Below are 21,756 nucleotides of genomic sequence, written 5' to 3'. Positions count from 1 at the left end.
TATTTGCTGAGGTTCTGTTCCACACCTTTCCTCCTTCCCAAACTCACCCCCACTTCATAGTGTCTTCACCAAAATTACATTGTATTTGATAGAGATATATAGAAATGTGTGTGTATATGTATGTGTGTATATATATATATATATATCTCTTTATGAAGACAGTGAAAGGCAGAGAGAGTATATTGTTACATAAGCACAGAAAGGCACTCTAATGTAGAAGATAGAGAACCAGCAAACCAACCAAAGTGTACTGAGCTTGTACCCTCTCTCCCTATGTTGCATTTAGCTACCTTGTATTTATTTCTTTCTCTTTATATTCATTCTGTATATACTTATACGTGCTCTTCTTTTTTCCTCTGTTAGAATGCAAGCTCTACCCACTCCCCCAAATCCAGAATGGGGATTATTTCATTCTTGGGTTTTATATCTCTCCCCCCCTTTTTTTGTTAATACATGCTTGTATTTCCATAACATCGTACATAAAAAGATGATTATACATGAAACTGCAAATCTACTATGCACAACTTGCTAATCATTTCAAATATACAGCAAAATTATCATGTAATTTTCTTCTTTTTCCACCTTTCTTTTTCTGTGCTCCCATTACCCTGCCCTAGAGATGCTACCATTAGACACAAATAGGTGTATATAAATATACCTCAAACAGTGAGAAAGTTTGACTACAAGATGCCCTGTGATGTCTCTTCTAACTTGAACATTGTTTAAGTGACTATGCAAGAATCTGGAAGCATGGGCTTTATAGAATACTGTTACCTACTATGTGCTTTCTTAAACTGTTGAATTGCATCAATGTTTGCATACATAACAGGCAACAGATCTGTTTCTTTTTTTAGTCAAAAGAGTTTTTTGTTCCTGTTTGCTTTCATCTGAAAATTTTGTTGTGTTTGAAGACAATCCCAGTAAACATCAAAATAGTACAATAAAAATGTTGTTCTCAGGGAGATAATGTGCTTCCATAAAAGAGATTAAAGCTTTCATTAGTAGATTAAATAACTTGGTGAGCACAGGACAGCATTTAAGAAAAAATCAACTAGTTCTTATTAAGTACCAGTTATGGGCTAGGTACTTGATTTGGTCATTTAATTCCTTGTTCTGTGAGTTCTACAAGAGAAACAGGAGGCAGCCATTCATTGACTTGGGAGTAAGACTGAAAAGGATTGGTGGAAAGTTGCTGAGCTGGTGGCCACATTGCTACACGTGTATGTAACTTGTGAGACTTTTATTCAATCTGTAAGCAAATTTCCTAGCTACAAAGTTGCCTGTTACATATTTAGCCGAATGTTTTCTGCCAAAAATGTTCTGGAACAGGAACATCAGTGAGTATGGGTTATTGTTCAATCGTGGCTTACTCTGTGATCCCATCTTGGCAAAGATACTGGAGTAGTTTGCCATTTCCTTCCCTAGTTACATTTTACAGATGAGGACACTGAGGCAAACACGGTTAAGTCACTTGCCCAGGGTCACTCAGGATCTAAGGCCAGAATTGAACTCAGGTCTGCCTGACTCCACACCCGGCATCCTATCCACTGCACCACCTCTCTGTTCCTAGTGAGTATGGATGCATTTCTAGATTTGTTTTTGGAGTTTTTTGTTTGTCTATCCCCCGAATGTTCTGGGGACTAAAAATTGACCAGATCTGTGATGTCATTGTAATAGTGAACGCCCAGGTGAGGAACTCCTCTCTTCAACTTCTGTTCAGTATCTTGTCTGCCTGCAATATGTAGCCTTAGAGAGTTTGCTAAAACATTGAGAGGTTAAGTAACTTGTCCAGGGTCACACAGTATATGCCTGAGGTGGGATTTGGACCAAGGCCTTTCAGACTTCAAGGCCAGGTCTCTATCCACTGTACAATACTGCCTTGATGATTTACATACTTTTTTGGGCCTTCTCTGAGTCCACTTCGCTTACACATGGCTTTAGTTCAATTGTTGTCTTTTCAGTCCTACTCCTTTGGCCTTTGGGAAGTTTACCTGGAAATCAGTTGACCCATAACACTTGTTTTTGTTTGTTTTTCAAGTAACAAGTATTTTTTACGAATATGTCCCTCCCATTATCCCCAACTGAGCAATTTTTTTAATCCCCTTAATAAATATCTACATAATCCAGCAAGACAAATTATCATATTGTTCATTTGTGTCTGACTTTTCATGACCCCATTTGGGGTTTCATTGGCAAAGATGCTGGAATGGTTTTGTCATTTCCTTCTCCAGCTCATTTGACAGATGAGGAAACTGAGGCAAACAGGGTTAAGTGTCACAGAGCTAGTAAATATATGAAGCCAGATTTGAACTCAGGAAGATGAGTTATCCTGACTCTAGGCCCAGCACTCTATGTACGCACCGTGCCACCTAGCTGCCCCACATTAGCCATGTCTGAAAATACATGTCTTTGCATTTTAAGTTCACCACCTCTCTGACAGGAATTGAATGGTATGTTTCTTCATTCTTTTAGGCACATGATTTATTATTACCACAATCAGACCTCTAAAGCCCAAGACACTTGTACATGAAAAACTCTGTGGACTAAACTGAGTGACATCAAACATAGTTAATCCTTAAAGGAAAGAAAGCACTGTATATTTAAGCATTTAAACTCAATTCAGAGATGATTACATCAGGAGGATTAGCTGCTCCTATATTAGGCAGAGGCAGCAACAACAGCCCAGTGCTTCTAACATTGTAGGTTCAGAGGTGGACATTTTCTTGGTAGCAGGAATTGGGGGGGAAGGGGCGGGGAAGTATCAGTAAGTCTTTAAACTTCTTGAAAACCCAGATATGAATGAAGATGAGTGCTGGTGGGTACATTTGTGCTTAAACATGTGTCTGCCTGTATGCTGGCTGGACATTTTTGTATTTAACCACAGAAATTTTTTTCTACGTCTACAAGAAATTGCCTGCAAACTCTGATTTTGTTTTAGTTTAAGCAAGATATTTCTCATGCCACCGTTACCCGTGCTTAGAAAAAAAATACAATAATGTGGGTCATTCCAATGACCCATTCAAATGAAAAACTCTTAAAAGAGCTTGAAAGACTTAGGAATCCTGAACGGATTAATCTGCTGAAGGGGAAGGGCCACTTTTGGTTTCTTTCTATTTTAGGTGTTTTTATTCCAAAAACATAATCCATGAATAAAAACTGATTCAGATTTTATTCAACATTTATTTATGTCACTTCTCGACCAAGAAGAAGGGCCATGGACAAAGTGGAAAAAGTTTATAATTACCCCAAAATACAACCATATATCAAACTAAATATACCTGAGACTTAACTTGAATTTCTTCCACTTCATTCCTTTATTTTTGGATTAAATTGCCAACATTTTTTTGGGGGGGTGAGGTTTTGTTCTACACCTTTACCCATTCCCAAACTCACCCCCACTTCATAGTGTCTGCACTGAAATTACCTTGTATTTGATAGAGATGTTCAGAAACGTGTATATACATGTGCTGAACAGAAAACACCTGATCAAGTTGTTGTTTTCTTTAATTTCCAGTTTTGATGCCCAAAGGGCTATAAAACAGTGCATACCTTTTGACCTAGCAATGTCACTACTAGGTCTGTATCCAAAGAGATTTAAAAAAAAACAAAAGGGAAAAAGACCGGTATGTATGGAAATATTTATACCAGCTCTTTTCTGGTGGCAAGGAGTTGGAAAATGGGAAGATGCCCATCAAGTGGGGAATGACTGGACAAATTGTGCTATGTGATTGTCATGGAATACTATTGTGCTATAAGAAATAATGGGGGGGGAAGAGAAAGAGGAGGAGAAAGTGCGGGGTGGAGGGATGGGGGGTCAGTTAAGTGGTGCAGTGGATAGAGCACCAGCCCTGGAGTCAGAAGGACCTGAGTTCAAATCCAGCCTCAGATACTTGACACTTACTAGCTGTGTGACACTGGCCAAGTCACTTAATCCCATTGCCCAGCAAAAAGAAAAAGAAAAAAATAAATGATGAGCAGGATGGTCTCAGAAAAACCTGGACTTATATTAACTGATGCAAAGTGAAATGTACTGTATACAAAGTAACAGCAATATTGTAAGATGATAAGTTGTGAATGACTTGGCTATTCTCAGCAATACAATGATTCAGAAAAGCTCTGAAGGACTTAGGATGAAAAATGCTATCCATCCCCAGAAAAACAAATGATGGTGTCTGAATACAGATTGAAGCGTGCATTTTCTTGATTTTTTTTGTCTATGACTTCACATGATTAATATAGAAATATTTTGCATGACTACACATGTATAGCCTATACTGAATTGCTTGCCTTTTCAAAGGGGGCAGGGGAGGGAGGGAGAGAATTTGAAACTCAAAGTTTTTAAAATGTCGATTAAAAATTGTTTCTACATGTAATTGGAGGAAAATAAAATATGAAATTTTTTTAATTAAAAAAAATTTCCAGTTCTGAATCCTGTCCCTCCTTCCAGCCTCCCTCCCACTCATTAAAAAGGCAGGAAATATGATATTCATAAATAAGAAGTCATGCAAAACATACTTCCATATTAGCCAAGGTGGGGGGTGGAGGCAAGAAAAATAAAGTGAAAGAAAATATGCTTCAGTCTGCACTAAATTCTCTTTCTGGAGGTAGATAGCATTTTTGTCATGAATCCTTTGGAATTGTCTTGGATCATTGTATTGATCAGAGCAGCTAAATGATTATCATTACAATATTGCTATTACTATGTAAATTGTTCTCCTGGTTCTGCTCACTTCACTTTTCATGTCTAAGTTTTCCTAAAACCATTCTGCTCACCATTTCTTAAAGCACAATAGTACTCCATCATAAGTATATACCACTTGTTCAGCTTTCCAACTGATGGGCATCCCCTCAAATTTCAATTCTTAGCCATCACAAAAAGAGCTGCTATAAATATTTTTGTATATATTTTCTTTGTTCTCTTTGGGACACAAACCTAGTAGTGGTATTGCTGGGTCAAAGGGTATGCAGTTTTATAGCCCTTTGGGCCTAGTTCCAAATCATTCTTCTGAATGGTTGGATCAGTTCACGGCTCCACTGACAGTGTCCCATATCCCCTTCAGCATGTCATTTTCCTTTTCTGTGATCTTAGGCAGTCTGATAAGTGTGAAGTAGAACCTCAGAGTTGTTTTAATTTGCATTTCTCTAATTTAGCGTGGCCGACTGTTCTGATTGTATAGGAAGTAAAGTTCTTGGTGCCTTTGGTTTTGCTTTTGAGACTTATCAAGCACATGGACTGTGATTTCCCTAGTAAAGAGGACTAACCCTTCTCTACAAAAACAGATTGGTATTTGCTTTCACAACTTAGTTTTAGAATTACCTAGGGAAGTGAGAGATTACATAACTTGCCAGAGCCAATTTGTTAGAGGCAAGACATGAACCTGATAAACAGAAGTATACAATAATTTTATATATGTATACATATTTGTGTCTAATGGTAGCCATGGGGGGGGAGAAGGGAAAAAAGTTTCATAACTTTATATTTAAAAGGAATAGCAAGTTGAACATAATAATTTTCAGTTTCATTTGCAATCTTTTTAAAATTCTACATTATGGAAATGCTTGTTTTATTTCACAAATTAAAATATAATAAATAATTCTTAAAAGATCCTTGAGAAAGGGGGACAGAATAAGGAATGAAAGAATAAGACTAAAGTACAGGATTCTCTGACACTCTTTAAATGAAAAAATTTATTGTTAGAATTACTTTATGATCTTGGTCTCTCCTTCTTGCCTTTGTACAAAGCCAGAAGAGAAACATTGGCTACTTTTACAACTTTGAAGCGGACTCCAGGAATATCACCAACAGCATGGCCCTTTCGACCAAAGCCAGCCACTAACACCTCATCATTTTCCTGGAATAAAAAATAAGAAATTACCATATAGAAGACCACATATGTTTAAATTTGTATATCTAGCAGATCACAAATATGTTTTAACTCAGCTATACTAACAAATCAAAGAAATATTACCGTTTCTAAAAAAGTTTAATTTTTAGTCTGAAGAAAAACACAATCACAATTATTGAGATTTCCTCTATACTTACTTTCAAATAAACACCAAAAATCAAATGATTTATTTGGATATTTTTAAACCAGTTTGTATTTCCATCAATAGGTAGTAGACAGTATAAAAATGATTAGCAATTTTTATTGAATAAACATTTACACTCGTCCAGGGCAGACCATTACCTGTATGGTAGCATTACTCATTTTGTCCATGAGTTACTCTTCTACAGAATAATTTTTCCCCCCATGTTTAAAAAGTCAAAATGCTATCTAAAAGAAAGTAAAAGGACCAGCTTCCCCAACAACTATCCAATAATTTCCTTTTTGTTTAAAAATAAATTACCTCAATAAAGTTCAAGCAACCATCATTTGGAACAAAGGCTGTGATTTTCTTGCCATTCTTGATCAGCTGAACTCTCACACACTTCCTGATGGCAGAATTGGGCTGCTTGGCTTCCACACCCCTGAAATTAAGTGTGTTTAAAAAAAAATTCATTAATTGGGAACTTTCATTCCAACTTCCTTAAGTAGTAGAGTAAAATCTCAATTAACCATACTTCTAAGAATGGGGTACTCTGGTTACTAAAAGGCTAACCTGAAAATCTGTTTCAACCATTGTTGCTAAAAACCTAACATATTAGTGTACTTCTTAAGAAGAATGTAATTCACACTTACATAATGCTTTACGGCTTACAGAATGCTTTCCTTCACACTGTAAACTAGGAAGTATTTCCATTTTACAAAGAAACTGAGGCTGTGGAGATGAAGTGATTTATCAGAATTAGTTAGTAAATAGGGCAGTCAGAACTCAGAAACCTAGGACTTCTGATACCTAAACCCAGTGCTGTCCTTGATATATCCCATTGTTACAATGCAAAGTTGAAAGTAAGCTTAGGTGCTAATGGAAGATATTACAGTGCTCTAGTATTAGTATAAAACGGCAAACTGGACATAAAGTAGAAGTAGAAGGCCCTTACAGGTCATACAGTCAAATGCTTTTAACAGATGAGGAAACTGAGTCCCAAAGAAGTTAAGAAATTTGTCAGACAGGTGGAAGAGCTAGGATTCAAACCTAGGCCCTCTAAATCCAAATCCAATACTCTTTCCACTGCACCAAGTTATATAATTCCTACCCAAAGAGCAGAATTTCAAAAAAAAGTAACCCGAAGACATGGAGTATCAAATTACATCCCAGTAGTAAAAAGTTTATTCAATACCTGCTTGAACAGACCAGGTATTCTCTCCTGTGAAGGATCACAATATTGAAAGTCTACAGCCTGCTCTGCCACTACCTGAGGAACCTCAGGCAAGTCTCTCCAATCTTCTCTGAGTCTGTTTCCTCATCAGCAAAGTGAAGAGACTAAACTACGTGACAACCATGAAGGTCCTGAGCCAGGTGAAATTTTATGACTGTGCATGTGTAAGAAAGCTGAAAACGATTCCTAAGCCTGGTACGTGCTTAAGTGGCCATTTCTTGTTAGGTTTTCTTAAGTATTCACTTATTTTTACTGATTATTTTTTCAAAAAGTCACTCAATAAGTGATCAAGTTGACATTTGGATATTTTTTCCCCTTGTTTCTGTCACAGAGCACCTCCTTACCACTGCCTTCAAGAAGCTTAACGGTGTGGGGGGAGCAAAGGGGGGGGGGGGAATATAAGGCAAAGACAAATATATAAAACCACATAAATACTAAGGGATATTTGATGTCAGAGACATATGGGTTCTATCCTGACTCTATCACTTATTACCTGTGGACAAATCATGTAACCTCCCTAGATCTGTTTTTTTGTATGTAAAATGATTGTGTTGCACTAGAGGATCTCTTAAGGGTCCTCTAAGCTCTAAATCATACTTGGTAAAATGCACTACAGGAAGTTAAAGGGCAAGGTTCCAGGGAGCTTGAGGGGTAGGAGAGGGAATACATCATGGGAGAAAGTTACACTAAGTAGGACCGGATTAGACAAATTAAGAAGCAGGGAAAGGGCATAGCCAAAGGCACAGAGAAAGGAAAATAGCAGATTTCTTATGGGGCAAAATGGAAAGAGGTTGGCACTACTGTGGGGAACCTTCAGTGTCACCTGTGGAATGAATTATCTTGTGAATGAGAAGCCGATGGAGGTTTTGGAGCAATGGTTAGACATGGTTAGAGCTGTACTTTTGAAGATTCCCTCTTTTGGTAGTGTCTAGGAACAGTAGGACCAATTAGGAAAGAAATAAGGAATGAAAGAATAAGACTAAAGTACAGGATTCTCTGACACTCTTTAAATGAAAAAATTTATTGTTAGAATTACTTTATGATCTTGGTCTCTCCTTCTTGCCTTTGTACAAAGCCAGAAGAGAAACATTGGCTACTTTTACAACTTTGAAGCGGACTCCAGGAATATCACCAACAGCATGGCCCTTTCGACCAAAGCCAGCCACTAACACCTCATCATTTTCCTGGAATAAAAAATAGACAACTCAGGAGTTAGAAGATCTGGTTCTGACACTCACTAATTGTGTGGCCACAGACAGGCAAGTCCCTGACCTCTCTGGGGAAAAGAGGAGAGTGGCTAGTGCAGGGATGGTGGCATGAGAGGATTGAAGGGCTGAGCGATTGGAGATCATGGTGTCCATGTCATCTTGACCTCTTTATGGATCAGGTCAGCTCTACACTGTCCCCTTCTCATGAGTCCCTTGCCCACTTATCCTTTCAAAGACCTTGCCCTGCCAACCCTCAGCCTCAGACCACTTTCAACATCTACTACCTTCACTCCTACACACATGCCGCTGAACAAAGAATTACAAAGCTTGACTGACTAGGTCTACCACAAATTTCTGTTACACAATCTCAACTGGGCCCTCACAGTTCAGTTGTTTTAGTTGTGTCTGACTCTTTGTGAACCCATTTGGGTTTTCGTGGCAAAGATAATGAAATGGTTTGCCACTGCTTTCTCCAGCTCATTTTATAGATGAAGAAATGGAGGCAAACAGGGTTAAGTAGTTTACCCAGGGTCACACAGTGTCTGAGGCTGGATCTGAACTCAGGTTTTCCGGGTTCTAGGCCCAGCACTCTATCCACTTCACCACCCAGAAAGATGCCAAAGGCCGTCACTGATACTAGGCAATCTTTTTACAAATCCCTAATTACCCCACTATATTATCCACCAGTAGCTTTCTCAGACCTTTCATTCCACTTCAAACCTCCCATCCCCCTTTCTTCTCAGTCTCTCAGCTAATCACCTTGATTAATATTTTGCCGAAAAAAAATGAGGCTATTAGCCAAGAACTCCCTCTTCTCCTTTCCTCATGGCTTGTTCATCAGATGTCTTTCCCCACTATCTGCACCTTCACCCTGCCTCACATAAGAGCTGGCCCTTCTCCAAGGCAAGCCCCTCCACATGCACAAATGATGCCATTCCATTCCATCTTCTCTATCATCCACATAACTTCAATTTCCATTTAATGGCTGCTTCCCTATTGCCTACAAACGTGCCCATGTCTCCCCACCATCAAAAAATAAATAAAGATCTTAATTTGACCCACCCACCCCTGCTAGCTACTGTCCTCTATCTCTCCTCTTCTTGGCTAAAGTCCTTGAGAAAGCTGGTGCCTCCACTGCCTTTCCTTTCACTCTCTTTTCACTGAACACTCTTTAGTGTCTGGCTTCCAACCTAATCATCCAAACAAAACTGCTCTCTCGCCTCTCTCCAAATTTACTCATGATCTGTTAATTGACAAATCTTCAGCCTTCTTGGCCTCTTTGCAGCTTCTGACACTGGTGATCACCCTCTTTTCCTTGATACTCTCTTCTCCCCAGGTTTTTGAGACACCAAATCTCTCCTGTTTCTCCTCCTATGCCACCATTCCTTCACTGGTCCAGGTCGTGCCTGCTAACCACAGGTGTCCCACTGGGCTTGCCCTGGGTCCTCTTCTCCTATACTATTTCATCAGCTCCCCTGGATTCAATTTTTGTCTCTATTCGGACGAATTTCAGTCTACTTAAAAAGCTCTAATCTCTCTCCTGACCTCTCCTCTCATATCTCCAACTGCCTTTGGACATCTTGAACTGGATCTCCTACGGAGAGTTTAAACTCAGCATGTCCAAAGCTGATCTCATTATCTTTTCCCCCAAATCCTCCTTTCTTCCCAACTTTCCTATTACTATTGAGGGTACCACCAATCCTTTCAGTCACCCTGGCTTGCAGCCTAGATGTCATCCCTCCACTCCTCATTCTTTCTCACACCACCATATCCAATCCATTGCTTGAGGCCTGTTGACTTTACCTTCTCAGCATCTCTTGCATATGCCCTTCTCTCCTGACACTCCTCCCACCCTGGTGCAGGCCCTCATCATCTTATAACTGGACCATTGCAGTAGCCTCCTGGTTGGTCTGTAGGCCACAATCCTCACCTCATTCCAGTCCATCCTACACTCAGCTGTTGAAGTAATCTTCCTATGCTGCACTCCCTCCCTCCCTCCCTTTAACAAACTCCAGCGGCTCCTTATCGTTTTCTGATCAAATATAAAATCCTCTGTTGGGCATTCAAAGCCCTTCACAACCTGGCCCCTTCCTGTATCTTTCCAGCCTCCTTCCACCCCTTCCTGTACTCTAGGATCCAGTGGCACTGGCCTCCTGTTGTTCCTCCAACAAGACTCTCTGTCTTCCAGACTCCAGCATTTTCACCCACGCCTGGGATGCTCTCCCTCCTCATCTCTGCCTCCTGGCTTCCTTCAAGTTCCAGCTAACATCGCACCTTCTACAGTTAGCCTTTTCCAGTGCCTTCCCTTTATTATTTCTACATCTATAGCTACCTATTTATCTCATGTGTATGTAATTTCATGATTTCTCTCCGGTCAGCCTGTAAGCACTTGGAGAGCAGGGAGTCTTTTGCCTTTCTTTGCATTCTCAACACTTGGCCCAGTACCTGGCACGTGGGAGGCACTTAATAAATGTTTACTGACTGACTGGGGCTAACACTAGGGCCTCTGATGCCAAAGCCAGCACTTTCCATCTCTACTAGACCTTTCATCTCCTGCAGCCTGGCCCACCCTAGCTCGGACCCTTCTCACTGGTCTCACCCTAACCTCATCTCCAGTTTCTCCAGTTCATCCTCCATACAACGGCCAGGGGTAATCCTAAAGCAGTTCTCCCTCCCTCAATAAACTCCCGTGGCTCCCATGTTACCTCTAGGATCCAGCAGCAAACTCTTCTATTTGACATTTGGCGCCTTCCACGAGCTGCCCCCAGTCTCGCTGCACCAAACACCCCACGGCCCCTTCCGACCCCCCCAAACCCGGCTTCGGGCCACCCCCCCACCTCCCCGCCCTCCCACGTGCCGGTGACCCTCAGGTTGGGCTCGGACACCCGGGGAAGGGAAGCTCCCTGAGGGCAGGGTCCCCGCCCCGGAGGCACCCGGTCCGGACGCCGGCATACAGGCGGCGCCCCATAAATGCGGGGCGGTACTCACACTTTCTCCAGGACGATGCCCTTGGCGTGCGAGGCTCCCCCGAAGGGGTTGGCCTTGAGCGCCGTGCCTAGGTGGGCCTTCTTGTACTGCTTGTCGTGCCACTTCTGGTCCCGCCGGTGGCTGCGCAGCTTCCGGGCCGTGCGGAGTCCGCGGCACTTGCCTGGGAAGAGGCACCGAGCGATGGAGGGCGAGGCCGGGGCCGGGACCCTCCCCCTCCTCCTCCTCCCCGCTCGGCTTCCGGCCGCCCCCACTCACCCATCTCGCCTCTGCCCGCGCAGCTCCCGGAGCCCAGCAAGAATGAACTACGCACGCGCGAGTCTTAGACATCGCGCGAGCCGGGCCGAGGACCCCGGTCCTTCCCCCGCCTCCTTCACCGCCAGGCTGTCCCGCGCAGCGCCTGAAACTCCAAAGCCATATAGAGCTATATGATACGTGGGACGGACCAGGCAAATCCCCAGCATGCCCACCGTGCGAGAGGGAGGGGCTATCTCCAGTTAGGGAGAGGAAAGGACCAGGAGCTGTTCGCGTGGCCCGGCCCCCGCCCAGCACTCTGTGATACTTTGTATCCCCATGTGCAGTTTACGAGGACAGTTCATCTACAGTAATTTTATATAGGTGTGAGACACCTAAATGGCTCATTGGATCCAGCGCCGAGACAAGTCAGGAAATGAGTTCCAATGTGGCCTCAGACACTAGTTGTATGACCCTGGGCAAGTCATTTAACGTTTCCCTTAATCCACTGCAGGAGATGGTAAACCACTAGTGTCTTTGCCAAAACCCCACGGACAGTATGGTCCACAGGGTCACAATGAGTTGGACACGACTGAACAACAAAGACTAATATAATAACTTGTCTCCCGACACTCTTTCAGCGAGCTACGTTAACGTTAGCTATTATCATCCCCACTTTACAGAATAAACTGGGGTTCACAGAGGTTGAGATTTCTCCAGCTTTTCATGAAGTAAAATCCAGGGCTCTTCCCACTACACCAATCTGCCCCTTGACGACGTTCTGTAAGAGGATGATGAGACCCATTCAAGGATGGCCCCATTAAATTCATCTGAGATGTCCTAAATCAGTAGTGACAAACCACTGAACCACACATAAGGATCCCTGCAGGCCGCATATTGACTTAAAAAAATCACGTTTATATATTTCTTTTTATTAATACATCAACACATTAAGATCAGGCATTTTAAATCTGGTTCAGGCTGTCAGGAGTGTGTGTTGCCACTTTTGTCCTAAAACACGACTAGTAGCTTGGTGTAGTGGACAGAACCTGCAAGGGCGTGGAGAAGACCTGAGCTCAGGATGTGAAAAGGGAGTCCAAAGAATTAGATGGAAATCCCTTCCCTGATGCTTACTTCCTATTATGTGACTGCACCAGTCACCAGACCTGAGATGGTCGTTTCACCTGTAAAACGAGAGGGCTGGAGATGGCCTGAGGACCCTTACCACTCTAAGTAAGATCCTGACTGGTGTCCAGAGGCAGTCACAACCAGCCAACTCTAAGAATGTATAAATGGAAGACAAATGACCAATTTGAATTATCGAAGTCTGCACATTAGCATTTCCCACACAGATAAAATCATAGGCTCAGATACCTGCAGAGGAACATCTAGAGCTCAAAGGAGACCACCTTCAAATGGGGTTTGAGGACAGTGAAGAAACTTGCTTAAGGTCTCACACATATTAGGAAGCAGGGCTGGGAATAAAACTCGGGTCCTTCCAGTCCAAATCTAACATTCAAATTTTTTTTCACATAATGGAAGAGTACTGTCTTTAATACCAACATTATGTAGCTTTCACCTACATTATCACGTTTGATCCTTGCAACACAATGCAACTGCCTGGACAGGCTTTATCTTCTTTTTACAGGTGAGAAACCAAGATCAAAGGTTAAATTATTTAAAGCACACATACTACTGTGGCAGGGTAGGAACTGATTTTCATAGTTCATTCATCAGGATCTGAGATCATTTTACCCAATCCTCCCATTTTATAGATGAGAAAACTGAGGCTCCAAATAGTTAGCCTAATGTCCTAAAGTAGCAAAAAGTAGTTCATTGTGCTTAACTGCCATGATTCCCAAATCCAAAGATACAGCACTATTTCTTTCAGAATTAAATGCCACCTAAATTCCTGACTTACTGCACACCTCCCAACCATAAATTGAATCCAACTTTAGTTAAGCATCTGTTATGAATGAGCAGCACTGTACTGGATAAAGAGCCAGTCTGAGTAAGACCCAAGTTTAAACATTGCTTCTGACAAACCAGTTGTGTGATCACAGGCAGTAAACTTTTAAGCTCCAGTTACCCATCTGCAGTAATGGAAGGAGCTTCTGCAAATCACTGTAAATACTTATTCTCCTTCCCAATTCCCCACTAATTTTAATGAAAGTTACCCAAGACAGAAAACCAAGACTTAAATACCATTCCCTGATCAACAATCTAGAATGTCTAAACTGGAATCTGTATCACTAGGGTCTGAGCCTTTGGCACCACTGTCAGATTCTGGGTTTCTTAGCTCCAGGAAGGTATATTCAAGGGGTAAACATTGCTATATTTAGCTTCTTACTGACCTGACAGATCATTCCAAATCTAGCCATATTTGTTGCTATGCAATTCGGCCCCAGGATCCTGAGTTGTCTGGGTTTGGTCCCAAGGAACATTCTGGTTTGGCATCAGAACAGGATATACATATTGGCTTTCTCAGCTGGAATTTATCAAATTCAACATTTGTGAATACATGCCTATGTGTTTCAATGCTGTTAACACCTCTTGTACATCTTATAAGACTAAATTTCTCTTACATGGGGGCTAGTGATTTCCCCATTCCTATCCCTACAACCTAGCCCAGAGCATGCGCTTAGTATTTTAGAAACCTTGGCATTCATTACAACGGAATGTAGTGGATTTAAAGAGCACCAGATTTGGAGCTGGAGAGCTCCCAGCTTTTCTACTGTGTGATCTTGAAGAATTCACTACAGCTTCTTAATGTCCCTAATTCTAAGACATAACCATGTGATCTTTGCCTTCCTTTAACTCAATACATCTCACAAAAGTCACAAACATTCAGCTCTCTATTGAGATTCATAAAATTTGGACATATCTATCTATAATACCTATATATCTATATTATAATATCTATATATCTACATTATAATAAAAGTGCTGGGCAAGTACAATTTATAAAAATATTGACATATATACACAAGCAAGTTCACACCTTCTTCTGGCAAATTAGTTAATATACTGCATATCTGTTAACAAAAATGTTTATAATGTTAGTTGTAAAGCATTGTGATTTAAATTGCCATCCTGACTTGAAATTAAAACATATTTCCATTCAAAATAGCCCAGTAAATATTTTAACTCTTAATTTGATGTATTCTTCCCTAATACTTGTGATGAAAGCAGATTAAAATGTCCAGTTCAAATATCTGAGATATCTACTTAACATTTAAATTAATCTAATGTTTAAAAAAAGTTTGGCTTTCAGTCATATCATGTTGTATTCCTCAAGGAGAATATGATGTGCTTGAAGGCAGGAGCTATTTCAAACCTGTATTTGTATCCTGAGCACCCAGCACATAATAAGTGCTTAATAAATAAGATGTTTGCTGATTGTACACATCATTCCACTTCTAGCCAACTATTAAACAGCTTTGTTCACAAAGTTATAGCAAGACAGGCATAACTTATTCTAACTTTTAAGAATCATCTAAATGAGAAAAAAAAAAGCCACACACATTTGTTACATGAAAATTGTTTACTATGACAAAGACATCATACAATTTTTATGATCTTGGTCTTTCTTTCTTGCCTTTGTACAAGGCCAGAAGAGAAACATTTGCAACTTTTACAACCTTGAATCGGACTCCAGGAATATCACCAACAGCATGACCTTTTCGACCAAATCCAGCAACCAAAACTTCATCATTTTCCTAAAAGAAAAACAAAACATCACTAAATAATTACAACAGACCCAAAGATAATGACATTGTGTTCTTTAACTTCATTCCTTTTTAATCTGGGGGAAAAGGCCAAATACGAATAATTACAATGGATTAAATTTAAATCACTAGAAATACCTACCTCAATAAAGTTCAAGCAGCCATCATTGGGAACAAAGGCAGTGATTTTTTTGCCATTCTTAATCAGCTGGACTCTCACACACTTCCTGATGGCAGAATTGGGCTGCTTGGCTTCCACACCACTACAATAAACCACACAAACTGAGCCATTTATTTAGTCCAAAGACATAACTTACTAGTTCAATCCAAGTTTATTAAATACCCTTGAAAACCAAATGCAAAAACCAAAAGCACAACAAAATTATCATGCAGTTTCACATTAGACAAATACATGTGCATTTAAAAATGCACTGTTGCAATACAAGCTGGCTGGAATTCAACTACTTATGAAAACCCTTATTCTTTTCTATGGAAAAAGTTATGGTTTTTAAACTTAGATACCACTGAGTTATTTAAAAGAGCTAAGGACTGTTCAGATGCCGATATACGCATCCCCTCTGAATCAGCTTTACCAGTTGTGAAATTAAAAGCCCAAACAGAATCCCCTGAAATTATATACTCCACTGTTGCAGTGACCATGCTCAAAGATTATATGCACATACATGGTATTTCCCCAACTATCCAGGACAGTAGAGATAAAAAATTTTTACCCATCAGATTGTCTTTTGTATCCCAAATTTAGCACAATGCCTAGCACCTAACAGGTACTTAAGTTTAAGTGATATGTCCAAAGTCTCATTAGAGGACATTAAACCCATATCTTCCAGATTCCAAGGCCACTATATGGGGCTGTCTCTCAAACTTAATTGGTGAATTACCATGACTTGATAATAGATGGACTGTGACAGTAGAACACCAGAATTATGCAATTAAGTTAACTTGTTCATTTACATGCAATTTATATAACACATTAAAATTGTACAGGAATACCCATCTTCCACTTACACTTTTTCCAAGACAATCCCTTTTGCGTGAGATGCTCCTCCAAATGGGTTGGCCTTCAACGCAGTGCCCAAATGAGCTTTCTTATATTGTTTGTCATGCCACTTTTGGTCTCTCCGGTGGCTTCGGAGCTTTCTAGCAGTACGAAGACCACGGCACTTACCTAAAAAAAGGACAATTGACACTTTAAATTTAAGCTAAAAAATACAGTATCTTTTGGCAAATATTCAAAATCTGAGGAACACAGCATGTTTTCTGTAACACTTCATTGGATGTCTATGGACCTAAATTTCTAACACTGTCTGTACTATTAACCTGTATTACATCTTTGATCTCAGTCAGGACTTCAATTCTTTCATGTGTAAAATGCAGAAGTTGGAATAGATGACTGAGTTTTTAGATTCCTTTCCCCATACCATTTATGTGTGGTCGTTAAGAACTGCAACTTTTGCTTTTTTCTTATTTCACAGTGCCTGACACATAGTAGGCCTTTATTCCTTGCTGTTTCTCACAAAAATCATCTCCTGTCTTTGCAGCCTGGCACTACACACATGGAATGTTCTCCCTCCTCCATTCAGTCTCTTGGTTTCCCTAGCTTCCTTTCAAGATTCAAGTTCAAATTCTACCTTCTAGTCTACCTAAATTTTCTTCCTAGTTCTCCCACTGCTAATGCTTTCCATTTACTCCGAATATATTTTACATTATTACATATTTACAAAACACGACGTCAGTAGGACATACTCGAAGCCACGGTCAATTTTTTGCCTTTCCTTCTAACTAGTTACTTAGTACAGTTTCTGGCAATAAATGTTTAATGATTTCGGAATAATAAACATTTACTCGTTCGGTGATTGATATAAATCTCATTCCAGTGCAGAAACTGTCGATTTTCGTTCCCATTACTTGGCAAATCCCTGACATATATGCTCACATAAGATCCGAAGGAGAATGCCGACTTTCGCCTTTTATAAATGCACAAGCAGTTACAAGCCTTTGGGGAATTCACGAAACAAGCACCAGCACCACCAGGGGAAAGATCTGCCCGGTGTAAGGAGGACGCGGCCCGGCCTCCCGGCTCATCACCAAGCCGGGCCAGCTCCCAACCTGGGCCATGACCTGCACAAGCGGCAACCCCGGAGTGAGAAAAGCTGCCGACGGAGCCGCGGCTAACGCGGATCTGCTCCTGGAAGGCAATCTTTCGGGGGCTCCGACCACACCCTTCTTCCCGGGATCAAGCCCTGACCCCGCTCTCGTCCCGCGAAGCCCCGGGCCCGAGGTAGCAGAGGACTCCCGGCCCCCGCCACGTGCCACGGCCGCCGGCCCGTCTCCTCCCTGCCGCCCCCTCGCGCCCCAGCGGCCCCGCCTCCACGTCCCAGAGCCCCCGTCCCGCACAGCCCACGACCCCGGCCTCCCGGGCCCGCGGAGCTGCCACTCACCCATGCTGCCGCTGCCCGGGCCGAGAAAAAAGAGAGAGGAAGGAAGGAAGTGCGCGCCCACAATCCCCTGCGGCCGCGAGCTCGGCCGAGGACCCTCCGGGGCTGTCCGCGCCGAGCCTGACAGAAGTCACGTTGTAGCTATTTGGGAAGACGGCCGATTGGGTTACTCTTGGGAGCCAGAATCTAAGTCTTTTTAGGAAAATAATAATAAAATTAATTCCTAAAGCGTAGAGAAGCAGGAGGGAAACTACAACTCCCACAGGCAGCCGGGCGCGCTGTGAAGACCCCACGCCGGAAGCGCATGCGTTCAATGAAGGGCTTGCCAGTTTCTGAAGCCCAGCTGGAGCCGGGCGGAAGCCGGCGCCACGTGGGTGCAAGGTCGGCCAAAGAGAGGCATGTGGGGAGAGACAGTTAAAGGGCCACGGTCAGGTCTGCTGTTCGTGGGCAAAGCCCGATGTGGTCGATACAATCGTATCTCTTCTCCTTCCTTCCTTTCAGACGACAAACGTGCCCTGGCTTTTTCCCTTCTTTCAAAAACCTCTTGACCCCGCCCTCCCTCATGCTGCCCTGCTGGTTCCCCCTCCCCCCTTGACTTCCTCGTCCCCCCATTTCTACCACCTGCAGTCTGGCCTCTGACCGCCTCCCCCGGGCTCCGGGGAGGCAGCTTCCTACAGGGTGACCAGACGTGTTTTACGTGGTTCCCCCTCCCTGAACGCTGTGAACAGGATCCTTAGTGTTACCCCCATTCATTTGGCTTCCGTGTCTAGTTCCCTAGCTCCCCCTCTCCTCCCATAGACACCCTCCCAAGGTTTGCGCTTGGCCCTCGTCTCTCCTCTCTCCATCTTCCCCCGGGTTACGTCATCCACTCCTGTGGCTTTAATTATCCCGTCTCTGTGGATGACTCTCAAAGCCCTGTGTCCACACTGCCTGCCCTGTCCCTGAGCTTCAGGCCTGTGTTTTCAAATGTTCTATTATTAATAAACTACAACTCACACGTCCCTTTTTCCTTAAGCATTCCACAATTTTGGCTCATAGAAACATAGTTTTCCCTGGAACACATTTTATCTTAGGCCACCTCATCCAATGTTATTTGCTCCTCGTGCCCACAAACAGGAAGATCCAAAAGGAGTATCAACGGCTCCTCAAATTCAGGTCTCAATTTCTTCATTTGTAAAAGGAGGGTTGAATTTCCTTTTATTCTTTAATTTCCTTTTTTTCTCTTAATCCTACGGTGATGTGATCCTATGTCCGAAACTAATCTCATCTACCCTTCCCTTCACCCCCATAACCTGATGTCTCTTAAATTCAACAATGTCGGATTCTGCAGAGGTCCCCACGGAGAAGGGACTAAGCAAAAGCTATCAGATTTCGAAACTGGGATCATCAGTAACTTTGAAGAGAGCAGTTTTAGTTGAGTGAAGAGGTGGGAAGCCAGATTTCAAAGGGTTGAGAAGTGAGGGAGAATGGAGCAAGAAGAGACTGTAAGAGGAGGCAACTTTTTTGGGGGTAAGAATCTTGTAAAAGTGAGGAGACATATAGTTGGAGGAAATAGATAGGACCAAATGACGATTTTTAAGGATGAAGAATATATACCTGGGCATTTTTGAAGACATGAAGGAAGGAGACAATCAAGGTTAGAAAGCAAGGGGGAATGACTGACTCGGGAAATCTGTTGGAGAAGATTGTATCAAACTTTCCTCCTATCTGTTCTTCCAACTTCTGGGCCATCCCGGCTCCAATTTGTCTTTTTCACTCCCCAGTTTGCTTCTTTGGTCCCTATAATTCAGAGCTGTTAAGGTTAAAAATCCCTTTCACCTGCTATTTTTCTCTATCTAGCTCAGCACTACCATTCTCCAGTCCTCATTCTTCTGTGCCTTACTCTTCCACTCATGTACCTTCTGGAATCCAAACTTTGTCATTAGTGAACTCCCTGCATCTTAGACCTCATCTTCTCTCACTCTTTTTGCGATCCTGTATTCATAGAAACATGGCTTTCTCTTGGTAGTACCTTGTCTGCAGCCACTCACCTCCACTACCGGTTGTTCCTTCTTTGATGTCCCCTTACCTCTACCCTCTAATACATGTAGGAGGAGGAATCAGCATCTAAGTTTTTCCTTCCCACCCCCACCACCTTATTTCTCAAGGGCTTAAGTACTTGGCTTCCTTACAATTCTCCTCTCAGTCCTAACATGTGATGGCCCCTAGTTAACTAACCTCCTCATCTCTCCTGACCTTCACCTTCACTCCATTTCAGCTCCCAAAGGGGCGGTCATACCTCATAGTCATACCACTATATAGTATCCCTCTGATAGAATGTAAGTTCCTTGAGAGCAAGGACTATCTCACTTTTATATGTATATCCCCAGCACATAGCACAGTGCCTGGCACATAGTAGGTACTTAATACTTGTGTATTGTTTAGTTGGTACCTCAGACTTCATCATCACCCCAAACTAGAACTAATCCATGATCCTGAATTCGGAAATTTCCTTCTCTGATGATAGTCTTCTGTCCTTCACACTCTTTCATTCCTGAAGTGAATCCTGAATGAATGAATAAAAGAATAGAAAATTAAAGCTGGGAGGAATTTTAGAGAAAATTTGCTGGATTCCCAACAGACATACTGGAAAATTATTCTGTTGCTTTTTATTTGAGGGCCTGAGTACTTTGACACTGAATATGGGAGAAACTTTGCTCCTGACCTAAAGGATCTTACCTGATAAATTCAGATCATATAAAGGAGTTTTCTGTAATTGTGAAGCTCAGAAAATGTCTTTGTCAAAAAGCAAAATATAGAGTAGATTGTTATTGTTCAGTCATGTCAGACTCTTTGTGAACCCCTTTGAAGTTTTCTTGGCAGAGATCCTGGGTTGATTTGAAGTTTCCTACTCCAACTCATTTTACAGATGAGAAAACTGAGGCAGAGAGGATTAAATGACTTGCCCAGGGTGGTATAGCTAGTAAGTATCTAAGGCCAAATTTGAACTCATGAAAATAAGTCTTCCTGACTCCCACCACTCTATCCCCTGTGCCACCTAATTGCCCACATGTTTATATATCGATATCAACATGCTTTCCTTCTCAAGGAGGGGGAAGGGATGATGAGAATTTGGAAATTAATTTTTTTTTAAATGAATGTCAAATTTTTTTACATGTAATTGGGAAATATTAATAAAATAAATAAAAATATACTAAAATTTAAGGGTTTACATTTTAAAAATAAAATTAGGCTCATAATGCCTACCTCACAGGCTTTTTGTGAAACTCAAATGAGAGAATCTATCTGTAAAGCACTTTACCACCTTTAAAATTACACAGATTTCAGTTATTATTAGTGGTAATCTGTGACAAGGGATTTTCAATAAATGATCTTGACTTCTGATGACAGTATCTGATGAGTGATTCCACTAAATAAATTCAAGTCAATTAGACAAAATTTGATTAAGGGTCTATGGTAGTCAAGGGTCTGTATTAGTTGCTGTGGACACAAAGATGAAAAACAACATGGTCCTTCTCTGTAACTAGTGTAGTAGAATGGGTTTGGAGAGGTAGAGGCTTCCCTCTTACTGGAGGGCATCAAGCAGAGGTGGAATGACCATTTGTTCAATTTATTTGCTGTGGACATTCCCACTCAGGCACCAGCTGGACTAGATAGTCTGAGAATTTCACACCTAGCTGCACTACCTTGAGACTTCTCTGACTACTTTTCCACTATGCTCCACCTTCCCCAGCTTTTCACTGTGCTTTTGTATTTTGTCTTCCCAAATTAGATTGTAAGCTCCTTGAGGTCAGGGATTGTCCTTTTTTTTCTGCATTTGTATCCAGTATAGCACAGTGCCTGGCCCATAGTAGATGTTAATAAATGTTTATTGACTATTGACT

The 21,756-nt window shown here is 41.7% G+C and overlaps 2 protein-coding genes across 2 annotated transcripts; both read right to left on the bottom strand.

Moving 5' to 3' along the window:
* Positions 1-5,660: 5,660 nt before the first annotated feature.
* On the bottom strand, positions 5,661-11,776 carry LOC114044681 (40S ribosomal protein S23). The gene is made up of 4 exons (XM_027864302.1): positions 11,713-11,776; positions 11,458-11,617; positions 6,349-6,469; positions 5,661-5,852 (listed from the first exon to the last, which is right to left on the bottom strand). Exons 1-4 carry the CDS (start codon positions 11,714-11,716, stop codon positions 5,706-5,708), a joined length of 432 nt encoding a protein of 143 aa, XP_027720103.1. The 5' UTR covers positions 11,717-11,776; the 3' UTR covers positions 5,661-5,705.
* A 3,437-nt stretch (positions 11,777-15,213) lies between these two features.
* Positions 15,214-17,965, bottom strand: LOC114044647 (40S ribosomal protein S23). Its single transcript, XM_027864219.1, has 4 exons — positions 17,876-17,965; positions 16,443-16,602; positions 15,559-15,679; positions 15,214-15,407 (listed from the first exon to the last, which is right to left on the bottom strand). Exons 1-4 carry the CDS (start codon positions 17,877-17,879, stop codon positions 15,261-15,263), a joined length of 432 nt encoding a protein of 143 aa, XP_027720020.1. The 5' UTR covers positions 17,880-17,965; the 3' UTR covers positions 15,214-15,260.
* Positions 17,966-21,756: the final 3,791 nt, after the last annotated feature.

This window comes from Vombatus ursinus, unplaced genomic scaffold (assembly GCF_900497805.2).
Source record: "Vombatus ursinus unplaced genomic scaffold, bare-nosed wombat genome assembly UNPS02014774.1, whole genome shotgun sequence".
NCBI classification, from domain to species: domain Eukaryota; kingdom Metazoa; phylum Chordata; class Mammalia; order Diprotodontia; family Vombatidae; genus Vombatus; species Vombatus ursinus.
This window is presented reverse-complemented; position numbering and strand designations above follow the sequence as displayed.